The sequence below is a fragment of the Thermothelomyces heterothallicus genome (genome assembly GCF_042370625.1).
Source record: "Thermothelomyces heterothallicus CBS 202.75 unplaced genomic scaffold P884_scaffold_8, whole genome shotgun sequence".
Classification (NCBI taxonomy): Eukaryota; Fungi; Ascomycota; class Sordariomycetes; order Sordariales; family Chaetomiaceae; genus Thermothelomyces; species Thermothelomyces heterothallicus.
This window is the reverse complement of record NW_027192569.1, coordinates 650651-668747: the sequence shown is the minus strand read 5'-3', so window position 1 is coordinate 668747 and position 18097 is coordinate 650651. Positions and strand designations below refer to the sequence as shown.

The 18097-nt window shown below is 42.9% G+C and overlaps 3 protein-coding genes across 3 annotated transcripts; 2 read left to right on the top strand and 1 right to left on the bottom strand.

Moving 5' to 3' along the window:
- The first annotated feature begins 53 nt into the window (after positions 1-53).
- Positions 54-1615, top strand: P884DRAFT_329032 (uncharacterized protein). The gene is made up of 3 exons (XM_069445618.1): positions 54-817; positions 897-936; positions 1014-1615. Exons 1-3 carry the CDS (start codon positions 165-167, stop codon positions 1209-1211), a joined length of 891 nt encoding a protein of 296 aa, XP_069298525.1. The 5' UTR covers positions 54-164; the 3' UTR covers positions 1212-1615.
- An 8219-nt stretch (positions 1616-9834) lies between these two features.
- Positions 9835-11745, top strand: P884DRAFT_323456 (uncharacterized protein; the record flags this gene model as incomplete). The annotated part of the gene is made up of 5 exons (XM_069445443.1): positions 9835-9880; positions 9916-10346; positions 10410-10889; positions 10961-11350; positions 11437-11745. 5 exons carry the CDS (start codon positions 9835-9837, stop codon positions 11743-11745), a joined length of 1656 nt encoding a protein of 551 aa, XP_069298524.1.
- Positions 11746-13733: 1988 nt separating this feature from the next.
- P884DRAFT_197898 (uncharacterized protein) lies at positions 13734-14780 on the bottom strand (the record flags this gene model as incomplete). Its single annotated transcript, XM_069438101.1, has 1 exon — positions 13734-14780. The coding sequence occupies one exon, from the start codon at positions 14778-14780 to the stop codon at positions 13734-13736; it is 1047 nt and encodes a 348-aa protein (XP_069298523.1).
- Positions 14781-18097: the final 3317 nt, after the last annotated feature.

Below are 18097 nucleotides of genomic sequence, written 5' to 3'. Positions count from 1 at the left end.
CACGCTCTGTGGTTGCCTGTTTTTCCATAGGCACGGGAATGCCGCGGAGCGGGCTTGAAAATCTGCGAGGAAGCGGAAACCAAAAACTGCAGCTGAATATCTTCCTTCTCCCACCCGAACCGTATTTACTAATTATTCAACTCCTATAATTGTAATTAGTGGTCATGGTACGGCGCTCGGCTCGCATCGAAACGAAATTAACGCCAAAGCTCTGGTCACGAGAGGAAGATGATGACGATTACGAGAGACCAGAGTTCCGCACTCCCGAGTACTCTCAGCGTGAAATCATCCATCGGTCGCCCTTTGGCCCGAGAATTGAGGAGAAGCTCAGGATCCTAGGGTTGCGCTCCGCCAGGAGGGCAGATCTAGAACAAACCGACAGATCCCGCTTCTTCTCGCGACTTAAGCATCTATCCGGTGATCTCGAGACCGCCAGGCGGAAAGAAGAAGAGCGAAGAATTGACAGCGATGTGGAAGACCGCTCATTCAAGGTCTTGGACGAGGATAACGACGGTCCCGTCTTTTATTCCTTCGGCGATTTGGCCGGCAGGGAAGACGAATATGAGTACCTCGGCGGCGAAAACGCATCAGACGACGACTCTACCGTCAGCCCGGAGGAGGAGCACTTCGAAGGGTCGCAGAGTCCGGTGCAGCAGCAAGCGTCTCCGCCGGGAAGCAACCAACGTGGCCCTGCAGCCTACCATGTTATCAAATCTCTTTACGCCGGTGATGGGTACGAGGGGGGCCACCACTCGGCCAAGCTGACGGCCGTCTTGAGCGATCGGGCCGTCATCTCACAGTCCATGTTCCGATGGATGTAGGTCGCCATCCGACTCTTCATCACCCCTCTCGCCTCGGGATCCTTGCTGATTGTTCTCGCCATTCTTCTTCGGTAGTCACTTTGCACGATCATCCATGGACATCGACGACTTCTCGGTAGGGATCTTTATGGTGCTCCGTTAATAACTCAGATGCTAACTTGTATTCGCTTATTCTTCCACCGCTTTTCCCAGGCACAAATTGCTCTGATACCGGGCCTCTCCAGCGCCGAAACCGCCGGACTCCGGAGCATGATTGCGAGCATCAAGCGAGACAACGTCCTTAAGGTCCAGGTATCGGACGGGAAGTACGTCCGACGTCTTGACCCGAGACTTCGTCACGAGCCGTTGACCGTAAACGGCAAGGTGATCGACTCTCGAACGATTACCTAGGTCTCCTTACCATACTTCACCTTGCAACCGTATTCTGGGCTCCTCGGCGGAAAGAGCACACCCGGCTTTCCTACCCCGACACTACTCCAGCTTCGTGATCCTCGGACCACTCGTAACAGGGACATGCAGCAAGCTGTGTGTCAGTAACGAGGTGTCCCCAATAGCTATTGCTTCCATGTCTCCCAGCTTTGGTGCCTCATTCTTGATAACTTGATGGAGGTCTGGTTGTAATAGTCAAAATAGTTCAAAAGATCGATATCCTCTATCAACGTTTACTAGCCCTATGGTTCTATATAAGAAGAAGATAGGCACAAAGAACCCACCGTTTACAGGCATCCACAGGGCTTACTAATCTAACCTTACATGATAGACGTGTCCACGGACACGTACTATATCAAGTCCCCCGCCTAGAAAAGAAAACGCAGTGCCCACACTACAGGCTCCAAATAGCTCCCAATTTGAGCTCTCTTTCCTTATCAAATATCCAATTGAAAGTAGTAGTATTATGCCACTATTATGGTGTCTTGTATGTCGTCCGTACTGGTTCCACGTAGGCGTTTTCCAGCCGCGCCTGCCTCTGGGCGAGTCTTCGACGCGGCTTTTCTACCTATGCCCGCCTCTGGGCGAGTCTTCGATACGGCTTTTCTAGCTGTACCTGCCTCTGGGCGAGTCTTTGAGGCGGTTGGTTACCCTCCTTAATAAGCCTAGTATTTGTTTACTATCTTACGTGTATAGCGTAGCTAGAAGTTAGTTTTCTAGATGTTATATTCGTGGCTAAGTCCTTTCTACTTGATAAGATACTTATATCTGCTATATATAAGCTTGTAGTCCTAAATATGCTCGACTTCGTATTTGTCACCGGATTCTAGCCTGCTATTAGTATAGCTGTCTTTAATAGGGCTAGTAGGTGGTATAGCGTGGTTATATAGGTCGGTTCTAGGAGGCGTAGGCGATAAATAGGCTATAGATATTACTAGGTATATATCTATATTAGGTGGTAATTGTAAGTGGTATACTAGACGGCTAACGTGTTTAACGATCTTAAATAGGCCTATATACTATTAGGACAGTTTGTATAGCGGTCGCCCTAGTAGATAATAACCGTAGTATAGGTATAAATATACTTAGTTACCTAGCTTGAACTCAATGTTATAGTGGCTGGCGTTATACCCGTGTTTGGCTTAAGCTGCTATAAAATCTATTGCTATCTAGGCATCTTGGTGTAGATATTTGTATAGGACTAGGATATCTTATACTATATTTGATAATGGTATGGTTAGCGCTTCTAACGGTCTTATAGGTTTAAAACTATATAGTAGCTTATATGGTGATATACTAATAGATATAGTATAGGAGCTGTTTAAATGCTACTAAAGCTATAAAAGTATAGTAGTCTAATTGTCATTTGGTTTCTTATATACGAAGAAGTATAGAGTAATTTCTATAGTCTAGTTCTTTCGCTCTATAAGACTATCTCCTTGTAGGTAGTATACGGTTATTATTAATAGCTTCGTACCTAGTGCCTTCTATATACCTATCTATAGTTTGGAAGTAAATTTGCGATTATAGTTAGATATAATGGCTATTAGTACTCCTTAGTTAGATAGGAATAATTGTTATATTAGTATATAGCCCTAGTTTATAGTAGTATAGCTAGAGTGGCCTAATATAGGGAGCGTTCGTTTAGATAACTTATAGGATACTATTATTATCGAATTAAATTTATTATACCTATCTAAGTGCTATAGCGTTCCGGCTAATGTAACTAACGGTAGCGTTACTATAAAGTCGATAGCGATTACCTATATTAGTAGTGTATCCGATAGGCGGATTAGCTAGTAGTCACCTATAGGAAGGTTATAATCCGTAGCGTTAACTTAATAAATAGGATAGTATTTTATATAGTCCTTTACTTACCTAGTTTTTCTATCGATTACGATACTACGTAAGTCGTATATTATCTTGTTAGTTCTAAAGTAATACTTCTTATTATAGGCCAAGCTAAGGATATATTATACAAGGCTTGCCGGTATATATAATACGTAAGTGCCGTCTAGGCGAATATAATAGAGGAGCTCGTTAATTAAGATAAATAGTAGCCTATAGTACGAAAAGATAGTAATACCCTTATCGTCGATAGTTCTATCTGCGTGCTTAGTCTTAAGCTCCTTAATAATATAGGTATATTTGGCATTAGTTTTATAGCCACTAACGAACTTTGCCTTGAGGTTAGGATCTATCCGTGCCTTGGTAAAGGCAAACTATATATCGTCAAGTATAGCTAATCTATCAGAGCGTTTAGATAGTTTAGGGTCCCCTAGCGCGCTTAATCTGCTCAAGGCGTCTGGCACGAAGTTAAGCCTTCTAGGAAGATAATAGACTTTGAGGTCGTACTACGATAGGTAGATAGACACGTTGATTAGGCGGCGGTTAGCGTGGTCGGTAGAGCTTGTATCTAGGTTAGTTTGTTCTATAATTCTATGTATAGCAGCGTAGTTAGTTAACACAATGACTAGTATACGCGCCGAATAGACTATCATATATAGTTTACGAATTGCCTATACTAGACAAGCGACTTCTTGTTTAGAGGGCCTGTATCGTATCTTAGCCTTTATTAATAGGCGGCTTAGGAATATAACTAGTAGTACTTGGTTAGCTAGGATAGGTATACCTAGGTACTAGTTATATTCGTCGTAAGTATAGAAGACTATAATACTAAATCTGTACTCTAAATAGCCGTCTAGTTAAATATATAGCTATTTACTAGGATTGAAGTGGTATAAGATAGTTAGGTTCTTACGATAGATAGCCTCTTGTAGGGCTGAAAAAGACGCCTTTTCTTACTTAGTCGGCTCGAAAGAAGTACGGCTATAATAGCCTATTCGTTTGGTACGGTTGCTAACTTCCAAACTACCAGACTTATACCCTTACGCTAGCAATTTAGTCTTGCGTTTTTATAGTGGTTCGGCGATCTTTGCGTAGTACGGAATCAAGTGGCGTAGGAAACTAGTAGCGTCTAAATACTATTCTAACGCCTTTAATGTATATAGAAAGGATAGTTACTTGAATGCTTCGATACGCTAAGCCGTATTGGTAAGGCTAAGACTATCTACACGAAAGCTAAGGAGTTCTATATCTAGGTATCTAATATAGGATTTAGTAGGAGAAATGGCGATGTTCTTTTTCTTGAATAGGCTAAAGATGGTCTTTAAATGCTATATATAATCTTTGGCTATATCTAAGAAGATAACGATATCGTTAATAAACGCGCGATAGTATATAGAAAACGGTTATAATAGCTAATCTATAAACTATTATACGTACGTAGGCGAATTACGGTAACCTATAAGAGCTACGGTTAGCTACTCTAAACCACGTAGACTAATCAGTATAAACCTATTACGATATTATAGATATACGCTAAATTAATAGAAAAATAATATAGCGTTAATAGCCGTAATAAACTTCTTTCTATATAGGGCTACGATAATCTCTAACTATAGTAGTAATAGGTAGTTATCAGGGATAGTAACCTTATTCAAACTATATAGATCAATGATAACGTAACCTTTAGCGATGCCTTTGATATTACGCTAAATAACGAAGATAAGATAGGCAAAAGGCGTAGCCTCTTTTGCGAATCGTATCTTTCCCTATTAATAGAGGGCGTCGAAGGTCTTATCTAGGACTTCCCTGTCCCTCTGGCTCAACGGGTACGCATAGGAGTATATCTTCTAGTGTTGCTAGCCTTCTACTAGTAGTACTTTTATCTATTCGCTCTTTGGTATATCGATTAGACCGTTATTATTCTAGAGTTATAGAAATTCATTAACTAGGTTAGTAAACTTCCTAGCTAAGGCCGAGTCGCCTATATAGATATAGACGCCGTTATTAGTAACGATCTTAGGTAGGGACCCGGATATCCTTAATCCTAGGGTAGAATGCTTTTCTAGAACTTACGGCTTACGTTTATTACTACTAGGGGTGTTGTCGGCGGCTCTAGGCATTGCTTTCGACGAAATACCTTGCCGTTAGATTAGCTTAGAGTGTTAGGTAAGTTAGAAGACAAAGTCGCTAATAGGTTTGTTCGAATTCGTGTTTTTAATGTCGGTAAACATTGCTACTAGTACAAGTCGTTTTAGAGGGATGTAACTGCCTTCGAGGATTGCTCTCGTATAGTTGTTTAAATCGAAGGAGGTATTAATAGGAATGACGTTATAGTGATTGGTGATTATTAATATAGGGTTAACGTTAATTGCTACGGCTAGCGTAGCTATCGTTACGATAGTAGTTACGACCGTTATAGCATTAAAAGCTGTTTCCTATAAATAGGCGAAATAGCTACTATCTTCCATTTCTTCGATCCTTCTAATAGGGTGCCTCTTTAGGATATAGATCGTTCCTCGTATAGTATTTTTAATAGGTACCACTTTTAGAGTCTTTGTATCTACTATAAAGTTATAAACGGCTATATAGGCTAAGTTAAATACGAAGGTACGATCTATTAAGAGAGGCTTATATTTAATAGGTACTATTACCTATTAATTGGGCAGGAGGGTGATTTCCCTAGTTATTTTGACCTTCTATATATAGGGTATAGAGTATATATATATAGAAAAAGGAATATAGAAGTTAAATAACTATAAATTGACTTCCTTACATTAGTAATCGATATTAGTATTATAAGAATCTAGGAATTCGTTACCTATTAGGAGATTTAGCACTAGGGAGTTAACAACCTATACTAAATAGGTAAACTTAGCCAGGGTAGGAATACCATTTTCTATACCTAGTAGATAGATATTAAACGTCGTCCATTTGTTAAGGCTTAGTATAGCGTTTCCTATGCCTTTAACTCTACCCTTATATCGTTTAATCTAGTGGTTTAATCGTTATAAGAAACTATAGTCGATAAGGGAGCAACTAGCGCTAGGATCTAGGTAAATCTCTATAATGCTATAGTCAATTGGTTTATAGTATACCTAAATATATAAATAGGTATAACCTAAAGGCAATCTATAGAGGTTAGTTATATACCTAACTAGTACATCCTTAACTTAGTACGTATCTACTATAGCGTTTTTCAGGGACGTTATCGTTATATCCGACGCCTAGTATACCTTTTCCGACGGCGTAGTAAGCTCCTCTAACTTGCTAGTAAGAGTGCCACCAGTTTTAACAGGGCAGCGAGCGTTACTAGCTTTCGCTTCCTAACAGTACTTCAAGTGCCGGAAAAGTGCGTTTCGCGAATCTAGGGTGGTATTATAAAATCTATAGGTATAGTAGGCCAAATCTATAAGATTAGCTTTGTAATTATAGACAGAAGGAAGAAGGCCTTTTCCACGGTACCATTTGGCGTAAGAGCGCACTTCGAATTAGGAATTAAAGGCGTTATAGCACTTGTAGTAGGTAAGCTACAAGTCTAAAACAATATATACGATACTAGTGTTGCTATCTGAAGATTTAGATCCGGATTTAGGGACATTAGTAGCTAAATAATCGTTAACTTGATCCGACTTAGAGCTAGAGCTATTACTAACTTCCTTTGTAAAGTATACGCGGTTATGATAGTCCTTTTACTAATGATCGTCCTTATAGAACTTATTATCTCGATTTCCTTCCTATTGCTTACAATTGCCTTGGTCGTAGTAGGTTCCTTTATAGTAGTGGTCATTTCTGCTATTACGATCAAATCTATAGTTATATATATTGTTCCTAAACGGTCTATCGTTCTGGTAGCTAAATTGTTACTATTGGTTAGTATTATAGTTAAAGGGCTTAAAAAGACTACGATTCTTAGCTCTTAAAGACTTATCTAGGAATAGCCTCTTCTATAGGTATAGGTAGCGGTTAAGAGTAGCTATTAGAACGATAGATCGAGACTACTTGATATACTATATATAGTTTCTAAGAGAGGAGTATTACTAGGGAGGATCTAAATACTATTTAATATAGAGGTCTATTAAGGACCAAACTTAAACTATAACTCCTTATTAGTTATCATTATATTCGTTAAGTATATATATTAAGTATACCTAATAGAGCATCTTTTATACGAAGAAGCTAAGTACCTACTCGTCCTTCGCGATGTCCTTTAAACGTAAGTAACTTTTGTTAAATTTACAGGTAGTAGTTATAGTATCTAGTATAGAGCGTTCTTATAGTTATTCTATAATAGATTATAGCCCTTGATCACGTAGTTGTCTATATATAGTGCCGTTTAATTTATTAGTCTACTAGATGATTACTAGGCTACTAAGAAGAGTTTAAAAGTAGGATAGAATCTATATCTTAATGCTTCTATAAGGGTCACTTTCTAGGAAGGTTTTAATATAGTTAGCGAAGTAGTAGACGTCGGTAAATATTAGGTTCTTTTTATCATTAATAATGCCTAGGGATTATAGGTTAGAAAAAGAAGGATTAAACTAGCTAATATCGTCCTTCTTAATCTTAAAGTCTAAGTAGCTTTACATACTTATAGTAGTATCATACGTTAATTCGTATACACGATGTCTATTGCCATTACCGCTATTATTACCGAAAGTTAGTATACCTCGATAGTACCTATTATTCCTATTATCAGGGATATAGCGATAGTTAGGGGGATCGTCGTTACCGTCTTCGCTATTATTAGGGGAATTAGGATCTCTACTACTACTAGCCGCAAAGTATAGTATTCTACATTATAGCATGCGTTTAGGCTAGCCAAGATTAAACCTATAGCTAATGTCGGCGCCTTTAGGGGGTATAAGAAAAGCTCTACTATTATAATATATATTTCTATAAGGTTACTAACTTCCTATACTTCCTCTATAATAGTATCAAGTCTAGCTAGGTTAAGGGAAGATCGTTAACGATTAAGCAGTTATATATCCTCCTCTTCTTCATATCTATATATTATATTAACTATCTCCTTTATCTAGGTTACTACTCTACTAAGAACGTCCTTATACTATGTTATATATATTTCTAGTTCCTTAATACGTTTAGCTAATAGTACTGTTATTACTAAAACTTCCTTTTCCAGGTAGAGAGCAAGTCGATCTTCGACTTCTACTATACAGGTTATAATTCTATAGTCTATCCTAATAAGACCCTTTTCTATATTCTTATTAAATATCTTTATGAATTTGCTAAGAAATCCTTTAATAGTTTTAATAATATAGTCGGTTTAGGCCTCTAGCTAGGTAAATCGAAAATCTATCTTACCGTTTAGCTAAGTAAGTGTTTCTTTGTTAGCGCTAAACTTGTCAGGTTTAGCTTACTCTATCTTGTATTTGTTAGCGAATTCTATCGCCAATTCCGTCTCTTATATAGGAGCTTCCTTTTCTTAAGGTAGTTAACTACTAGGGTTAGGCTCTAATACCTATAAACTTGTTAGAGGAGGTATTCTATAGCGTCTTTAGAGTATGCTTACTATGTAGTTAGAGAGTTCCTTATATGATAGTTATTTGGTAGGGGAGTTTAGAGGATATAGACGACCGGGAGGATCGTCTATAGGAAAAGATCTAGGTATTGATATAAGGTTCGCCTGGCCCGTTTGTCAGGGGCAAACGAAGATAGATCTAAGGGGTTAAAAGGAAGAGGAATATCCTAGTTACCAAGTCGCTAGGAACAGGGAGATAGATAGGGATAATTGTCCTAGTTACCAAGTTACCAGGAATAGGGAGATTTTATAGTGGTTATAACAGAATTGCTTAGTTCGATTACTAAGTCGCCGAAACTAAGCTTAACTATCGCGATATTAGTACTAAACTGATCGTCAGAGCGATACGAATTCAGTGCTAATAGTTGTTAGATGGTTGGTTGTAGTGCTCGCTACCATTTGATGGAGGTCTGGTTATAATAGTCAAAATAGTTCAAAAGATCGATATCCTCTATTAACGTTTGCTGGCCCTGTGGTTCTGTATAAGAAGAAGATGGGCACAAAGAACCTACCGTTTGCAGGCATCTATAGGGCTTACTAATCTAACCTTATATGATAGACGTGTCTACGGACACGTACTGCATCACAACTGTACGTACATTTCTCTCCTCAACTCTCCGCCAGCGGATGACGATTCTGATGATTCCTAGCCCTGCTTCTCACGTATGGTTCTCTTACCGAAGAGGCCTTATGTGAAGGTATCATCGACAGAGCCATCAAACCCTTACCAAGCCCACGTGTTTCGATGCTGGAGAAGACACTGTTGGTTCGATTCATGGGGGTGATAACGTGGTCCATCCCGGTCCAAGAGTGTCAAACTTGGTTTGTATGTTTTCTCATCACCGGTCGCTACCCGAGGACCGCCGTGCTCAACCTCGTCGACCAGAGCTTCGTTTCCCATTTTCGCTACTACCGGCCTCGTCGGCTTAGGTTTTATCATTATTCAACGGTGGTGCGGCCGGCGAAGTGGCACAAACTATACCGAATCGCCATTCATCCGGAGAAACAGCTTGTACTGGATCTCCATCTAAGGTAAAGACTAATTAATTAACATACAACGAACACAAGCCATGAACCTACTACGCGAGCCGTGTCCCCGTGGGCTAACAGATAACGGCAGCGTACCTCCAAAGCTGCCCCAACCAGAACTGTTGCTAGGCTCCGGCGCCGGGGAGGAAACCGCGCAAGCATACCAGAATGAAGCAAATCCAGCTGCCAATGCTGACAAACGGACGATCAAACAGTCAGCACATCTGGTTCCCTTACCTGTCAAACAAGGTCGCGCTCAGTCCGCTTCCCATCTGCCCTCCCCGAAGGGGTCGTGTGGAATATTCGCTTACCTGGAAATCCTCGCCAAGTCCGTTAAGGGTTTAACGCCCTCGCCGGCTCGGCCGTCGCTGTCCGGGGACAAGACGCTAGGGGAGTACTTTATCAACCTCGAGCACCAAATACTGCACAAGACTAGCCTCGGAGATGGATCTGCATACAGAGCTACTGAGGCGATGGAACGTTCTGCAGTGCACAAGCTGTTAGAAAGTGAGCGGCAACGCTTATATGAAACGTACTCTCCGAAGCAGCAGCGGGATTTCAACAGGCGTGTTACTCTGTTCTTGTCGGCCGATGCCGTGTTCAACTTCTTTTTTCCGCAAGATATGTTGGGTATCACAACCAGCGAAAAGTTCTGGGGTGCCGTCGCGCGATTGGTTATGGTTTGTGTTCTGAGCCTGCTGCTGAAAAGAGCCCGATGCTGACCGAGAATTCATGGACACCAGCCTGAGATCTCCGAAACTCCGGAGGCCAACGCCACTCTTTCCGACTCGAAAAAGTCTAACGTCGCCGAGGTTCCAAGGCCATCGTGGAGGAGCAACCTAGATCTTCTCGAATCATTCCTGGGTGCTTTGAGGGAGGATATATTTTCCTTCACTGAGATCTTTGCCACCATCGAGGAGCCCGACCGAGAATATATCAAGACACCTTCCACCTTGACGAACGCCTGGGTACACATCATCCTCGCTCTCGCCACCTTCCCGCACAACCAAGAACGATCTCTGCAGCTGGCAGACCGGGCAAGATCCGAAGTCAACAACGGAATGGGTGAGATTATCGCGGCTCGATCTGAGCCGCTCGATGTTCGCAACTTGGTGATACTGCCCTCTGATATGCTGGCGCTTATGTGCCTAAAACTCACGGACAATCCTACACCGAACATGCCACATATTTTCAGTGTTTACGGGTCATATCTGAGGATGATTGTGAGATTCATGGTTTCTTTGCGGTTTCCAATAATTAGGTCTCAAGTGGCGTGTCGCTGATGTGACGATAGGAATCGGAGATCGACACAGCCCCCGACCGAAAAATCGAGATCAAGCTCCGTCTCTTGCGCCAAGAGCTAGGGGCTATACGCTCTGTCGTGGAGACACAGGAATACCTTCTTGAGCGTTTTCTGCGTACAAGAGACAACATGGTCATGTCCAACGATGTGCATTCCATCGCAACGAAGCGCGCCGAGCCCACATCATGGTTCTCTGTAAGACTGCCACCCGACGGCACCATGGAGTCCATGGCCGAAGGCATACTCGGTCCCGACCGCTACGGTAATCCCAACCCGTGCGGCTTTAGTTATATACTTCTACGCGACTGCCTGAGCGAGCTACGCGCAATGGTGTACGAGCTGAGCAGGACCACTGAAGCAGTTGAGAGGCTTTCAACCGTCGTACGTGCCCCAGCCTTTCTTATCCGTCTCAAAATCTTGCCAAGTATCCCTAGCAGGGAGGCTAATCCACCACCCACCCGATGCAGAACCGGGAACGAATTGGAGAGACCAAGGACCGGCAGGAGCGCGCCATTTACGCCTTCACCATGGTCACGGTCGTCTTCCTTCCCCTCTCGGCCGTCGCCTCCATCTTCGGCATGAACTCGTCCGACATCCGCGACATGGAACTTGGCCAGTGGGCCTACTGGGCCACCGCCCTCCCCGTCACCGCCGCTGTCATGGTCCTGGGTCTGCTGGTCACGGGCGACCTGGAGGTTGCCCACCGGTGGTTCGAGCAGCGCATTTCCCGGCCGCGGGGGAGGGTGACGTGGGAGACGGACAGTGGTGAGAAATGACCCGGTGGTGACTGGTGGGCGAGGAGATTTCAGCGTTATGGAGTGTTATGGCGTGTTGGATTAGCGCAGTCTGGCGGACGGTCACTCCTAGAACCGCACGCCAACATTAGTTAACTTGTGTTGCTTTCACATCTTGATTTCAGGTTACTCAGAAGCAATAAGGAGAGACAAGGGTGGGTGTATAGCAGAAATAAGAAAAGAGTACACAGAGTACTATATAGTGTTTCCTTGCATATCTCGAGACTCGTCCACGGGTTGAAAGTATTTGGTGCCAATCTTGAAGACATACAAGTCCTTCTAGTAATCAACTTTGCTACCTGTTGCGAATGAGGGGATTGGCGTCGATCAAGGCAGGCATTCGAACAGCCAAACAACTGACACGGTTTAGCAGCAGCTCAGGACATGGGATCGGCCGGCCAGGGTGTGACTGGACCAAACATGCTGATATTCAGCAGACATCCTTCTCGTCGAAGAGGGCAGGATGAGAATGGACCCTGAAATCGTTTTCCTCCTTTCTCCTCCTAACAGTGAAGATTGTCTCTTCTTTCCTGACTGCTTTGTTGGATGCCGATGCATCCCTCCTTGGTTGGACTCCCACTACCTAATCAGTTAATCAGTTAATATGTAAATACCTACCTAATTACCCCTGACCGCGAGTCTGTCCGCTCGCTCCTTAGTGTACGGCCATGATGCAAGCAACGAAACCGCCCCCTCCCCACCATGTCTCTCCAAAGGGCTCGTAGACCTCTAAACTCGCCCTGCGCTTTATACAATTCACGCTGGCCACGAGCATCGTCGGCTGCATCTGCTCCGCTTATCGATATATGGTCAAAGGTTGCTAGCCCTTTATATACAGCCGTCCACTCCCGGAGTTGTGGTGGCTGACCTACACACGAGCCCTGGTGTTTCTCGCGTTTTTCGCGTTTCCAGTGCAACGAGAAGCCCCCGGGCCCCAATCTGACCCCGTTTACCCCGTAGGTCTTCGGTGCAATTGCATGAAAGCCGCGCAATTTGTTCAGGGGTAAGGTATTAGTTAGGAACCTCTCTGTCGTCTTTGACTGTGTAATCTGTACATTCAATAACCAAGTGGTTTCATTGTCAAATTCATTTTGTCCCATGCGCAATAAGAGAATCGTGGCTGTGGATTACCAACTCAACGTGCTACTACCCGCTACGATTTATGCTGCAAGGCAATGCAAGAGAAGATTGTAAGCTGTTGTACGTTTGTGAAGATATTTAATCTCGAAGTCTTTATGGCGTTCACCTGCAGGCAGTCAAGACGCTCATCATCGTCACCTATCAGCTCCTCAGCGAACACACATAATTAGCGATTTCCCAAGTGGAGAAGCCTGAAGGCCAACCTGATCCTGAATTTCATTGAGCCTGTCTTCTGGCTGACGCTTGTCATCCTCAAGTTCATAGGCATCGCAATATTTTGCATTTCCTACCAAGGTCTTAAGGTAGTAATTATTAGTTAATTAATATTTCAGCACTAATTAATTATGGCATTACAAACCTTGACTAGTTAATTAGTACCTACAGTCTAGGTCAACAACATAATTATACAAAGACTTCGCTGACTTGCCTAGACAGGATGGCTAATCCCTTTACACTAGCCCCTAAAGCTTTTAGCGACATATCATAACCGCCTCAGATAATAAGATTTTTGGAATTTGGCGGTGACCATACACCGGCCAGGGCTCTTCGGAAACTTTCTCAGCCGTCGAGACCTGGGAGTTCTTTTCGCAGTTTGAATAAGGCCAAGGGGATATATTAAGTTAGTTACGGTCAAGTTTATTAGGACCGTAGTAGTTACTAATTAATTACGGACTTGGTAGAGTAATTACCGATGGAAAAAAGAATTATTTTTCTAATTAACCCTGCTGGCGCCTCCAGTATGCTACGATTCCATATCAGTCCATCACCATTCCAGATCCCTAATTAGCGTTTAACGTCTGATTCGTGCCAGAGTCGGCTCGCCCCCATGGTCAAGCAGCCGGTACAAAATTGACGACAACCTTGCCCTGCCGACCCCGCTGCCGAGCAAAGTCCCAGGCCTCAACAGCCTTGTCGACGGGGAATTCGATGACCGGCAACGGCTTGACCGTCCCTTCGTCGATTAACCCCGCAATCTTGCTCAGGGTCTCGCCGGAAGGCGAGACGATAAAGTAGATGTACCTCACCCCCGGGCGACCGTCCAGCTCCTTGGGCACCGCTCCGGGGCCCTTGTCCGTGGCCCACGCCGGAGGGGGATCCGCGACCGTCACGACGACGCCGTCGTCCTTGACCGTGGCCCACGCTCTGGCGAGGACCTCCCCGCCCGCCGCATCAAACACGGCATCCACGCTTCCGATACCCACCTTGCGCTCCCAGCCCTCCGCGTCGTTGTCATCGTGGTAATCCACCGTCTCGTCGGCGCCCAGCTCGCGCAGGTATCCATGCTTGGCCGCCGACGCGAGCGCAACGACTTGTACTTCTTTGCCCATGACCTTTGAGTTCTTGGCAAGCTGCACGACCATGCTCCCCACGGCGCCCGACGCCCCCGTCACCAACACCCTCAGCGGCGACGACGACGGCGACGACGACGACGACGACGAGGGCCCCGACGGCCAGGCGCGCTTAAACAGCGCCTCCCACGCCGTCAGCGCGGGGATGGGCAGCGCAGCGGCCTGCGCGGAGGACAGGCTTCTCGGCTTGGGCGCCACGTCGCCGGGGCGCGCGTAGACGTACTCGGCCTGGCCCTTGCCGCGGTCCAGGTGCAGCATCGCGTAGACTTCGTCCCCCACGGCAAGTGGCCCAGTGTAGGCGGGCGGGAGCTCCGCGACGACGCCCGAGACCTCGAACCCGGGCACGTGCGTCGGGTTGTGGAGGGGGGACCACAGCTCGGGCCAGGTGAGTTCGTCGGCTGTGAGGCCCGCTGAATGGACGCGGATGAGTAGCTCGGAGCCGGACGAGTCGGGAGTGGGGAGGGGGTGGGACCCGTTGAGGGACACGGTCGGTTCGGACTTGGGACCGATGATTTGGATGGCCTTCATGTTTGGCGGGAGAGGCATTGTAATTTAGTGATGTGATAATTAGTCTTGTGGATAAGTGGACGAGAGATTCTTGATGACCGAGTCTTGATCAAAACCTTGATTTTCGCTTGATAATTAAGTTATAGAAATCTTAGGCTCGCGATGTGTGAGGAATCGAATTCGCCCTATAAATACGTCACGGATGCGAGTCCGCGGAAAACAGAGAAGAGAGACCATTACCTAAGTGTAGGCACACAATTAGTAAGCTTTTAGCGATCCGGCGTCCGCTCTCCACCGTGGCCAATGTTCCTGGTGATAATCGCGCAGTGACTGGCAAACTCATCCTAATATGGTCTCGCGGATTTGTCAAAAGTTTCACCGCGGCACTCCTGATTTGTCGTAGGGCTGCTTGGATCTCGGGATGAAGAAACAGTTTGACCGCAACGGAAGAGGTGATTATTATGGCGTGTCTCCGGCCCCACATGCTAGCTACATGTAGGTGTCAGTATTCCTCAAAAGTGTCTTCCAGGACCCGAGTTGAAAAAAAAAAAATCCACACTCAAGACGACATTAATTATTGGTGAGAAGCCGGAGAGAGGAGTCGGGGAACCCACATTTTCAGCCGAGCAGCCGCTTGACTCTGAGTCGCGCAGGCCTCAATGAAGTTCTCAATGACGGATATGCAGCCCCAATTCTCGTTAAGAGTTTCTGAGTCCCAAAATGCCGTAATTATCAAGTGACTTGGGCTGGTTAAACAGACGAAAGCGGTAGAGCGGCCATGTGGGGAGACGCGAGAGCCAAGTTGACAGCTGACTCCAGGAAACCTTCCCAGAAAATTAAAGGGGATGGTTTCCATGCCATGTTTCCCTTTGAGGCCATTGCAACAACTTTGCCAACTGGGCTTCTCCATAATAGATCCTAAATTCCGTCTTGGCTTATTCTTGCCCCCTAATTATACGTATCAACGCGTCTTCCACGGCAGCATCGGGCCAAGCGAATGGCTCCATGTTGTGGACCAAGAGTAGTGGCCAGACATCGTCACGTATGTGAAAACACAGTAATTAGTGTATGAGCCACGTATCGAGCATATCAGTAATCGCACTTGGCATTGGGTTTCTACTGACACATGCCACAATTGATGATGCAGTACGTGTCAACGGACGCGTCCATCATGTAAGGATAGATAAGATAACTGCCCTATAGAGTCTACAAACGGTGGGTTCTTTATACCTATCTTCTTCTTATATAGAACTACAGGGCTAGCAAACGTTGATAGAGGACATCGATCTTTTAAACTATTTCAACTATTATAACCAGACCTCCATCAAATGGTAGCGGAAACTACGACTAACCATTAAATAACTATTAACACTAGATTCGTATCGCTCTAATGATTAGTTTAATACTAATATCGCGATAGTTAAGCTTAGTTTCGGCGACTTAGTAACCAAACTAAGTAATTCTATTATAATTACTATAAAATCTCCCTGTTCCTGGTGACTAAGTAACTAGGGTAGTCATTCCTATCTATCCCTCTATTCCTAGTGACTTAGTAACTAGGATAGTTATCTATCCTCTTATCTACCTATCTTCTTCTATCCTAGTAACTTGGTAATTAGGATATTTCTCTTCCTTTTAACCCCTTAAATCTATTTTCGTTTGCCCCTAATAAATAGGTTAGGCAAACCTTATATTAATACCTAGATCTTTTCCTATAGACAATCCTCCTAGTTATCTATATCCTCTAAATTCCCCTACTAAATAGCTATCTTATAAGGAACTCTCTAACTATATAGTAGGTATACTCTAAAGATCCTATAAAATACCTCTCCTAACAAGTTTATAGGCTTCTAAGCCTAACCTAGGTAATTAACCTTAAGAAACTCCTATATAGGAGATAGAATTACTACTAGATTTTACTAATAAATATAAGATAGAATAAGCTAAACCTGATAAGTTTAATATTAATAAAGAGATATTTAATTAGCTAAATAGTAAGATAGATTTTCGATTTACCTAGCTAGAGGCCTAAACTAACTATATTACTAAAACTATTAAAGGATTTCTTAGTAAATTTATAAAGATATTTAATAAGAATATAGAAAAGGGTTTTACTAAGATAGACCGTAGAATTATAATATATATAGTAGAAGTCGAAGATTAACTTGCCCTCTACCTAGAAAAGGAAGTTTTAATAACGATAATACCACTAGCTAAACGTATTAAGGAACTAGAAATATATATAATATAGTATAGGGACGTTCTTAGTAATGTAATAACCTAGATAAAGGAGATAGTTAATATAATATATAGATACGAAGAAGAGGAAGATATATAATCGCTTGGTTATTAACGATCTTCCCTTAACCTAGCTAGACTTAATATTATTACAGAGGAAGTATAGGAAGTTAGTAACCTTATAGAAAATATATACTATAATAGTAGAGCTTTTACTATACCCTCTAAAGGCGCTAACATTAGCTATAGGTTTAATCTTAACCGGCCTAAACGTATACTATAGTATAGAATATTATACTTTGTAGCTAGAGGTAGCGGAGATCCTAATTCCCCTAATGATAGTAAAGACGGTAATGACGATCCCCCTAACTACCACTATACCCCTAATAATAGGAATAATAGGCGCTATTAAGGTATACTACCCTTTAGTAATAATAGTGGTAACAGTAATAGACATTGTATATATAAATTAATATACGATATTACTATAAGTATATAAAGCTACTTAGACTTTAAGATTAAGAGGGACGATATTAGCTAGTTTGATCCTTCTTTTCCTGACCTACGATCCCTAGGCATTATTAACGATAGAAAGAACCTAATATTTACTGATATCTATTGTTTTGCTAACTATATTAAAACCTTCCTAAAAAGCGACCCTTATAGAAGCGTTAAGATATAGATTTTATCCTACTTTTAAACTCTTCTTAGTGGCCTAGTAATTATTTGGTAGACTAATAAATTAAATAGTACTATATAAAGGTAACTACGTAATTAAGGACTTTAATCTATTATAGAACGACTATAGGAATACTTTATACTTAATGTTATAACTACTACCTATAAGTTTAACAAAAGTTACTTACGTTTAAAGGATATTATAAAGGACAAATAGGTACTTAGTTTCTTTATATAGAAGATACTCCATTAGGTATACTTAATATATATACTTAATGAATATAATAATAATTAGTAAGGAGTTATAGTTTAAGTTTAGTCTATAATAGATCTATATATTAAGTAATACTTAGATCCTCCTTAGCGATACTCCTTACTTAGAAACTATATATAGTATATTAAGTAGTCTTGATCTATCATTC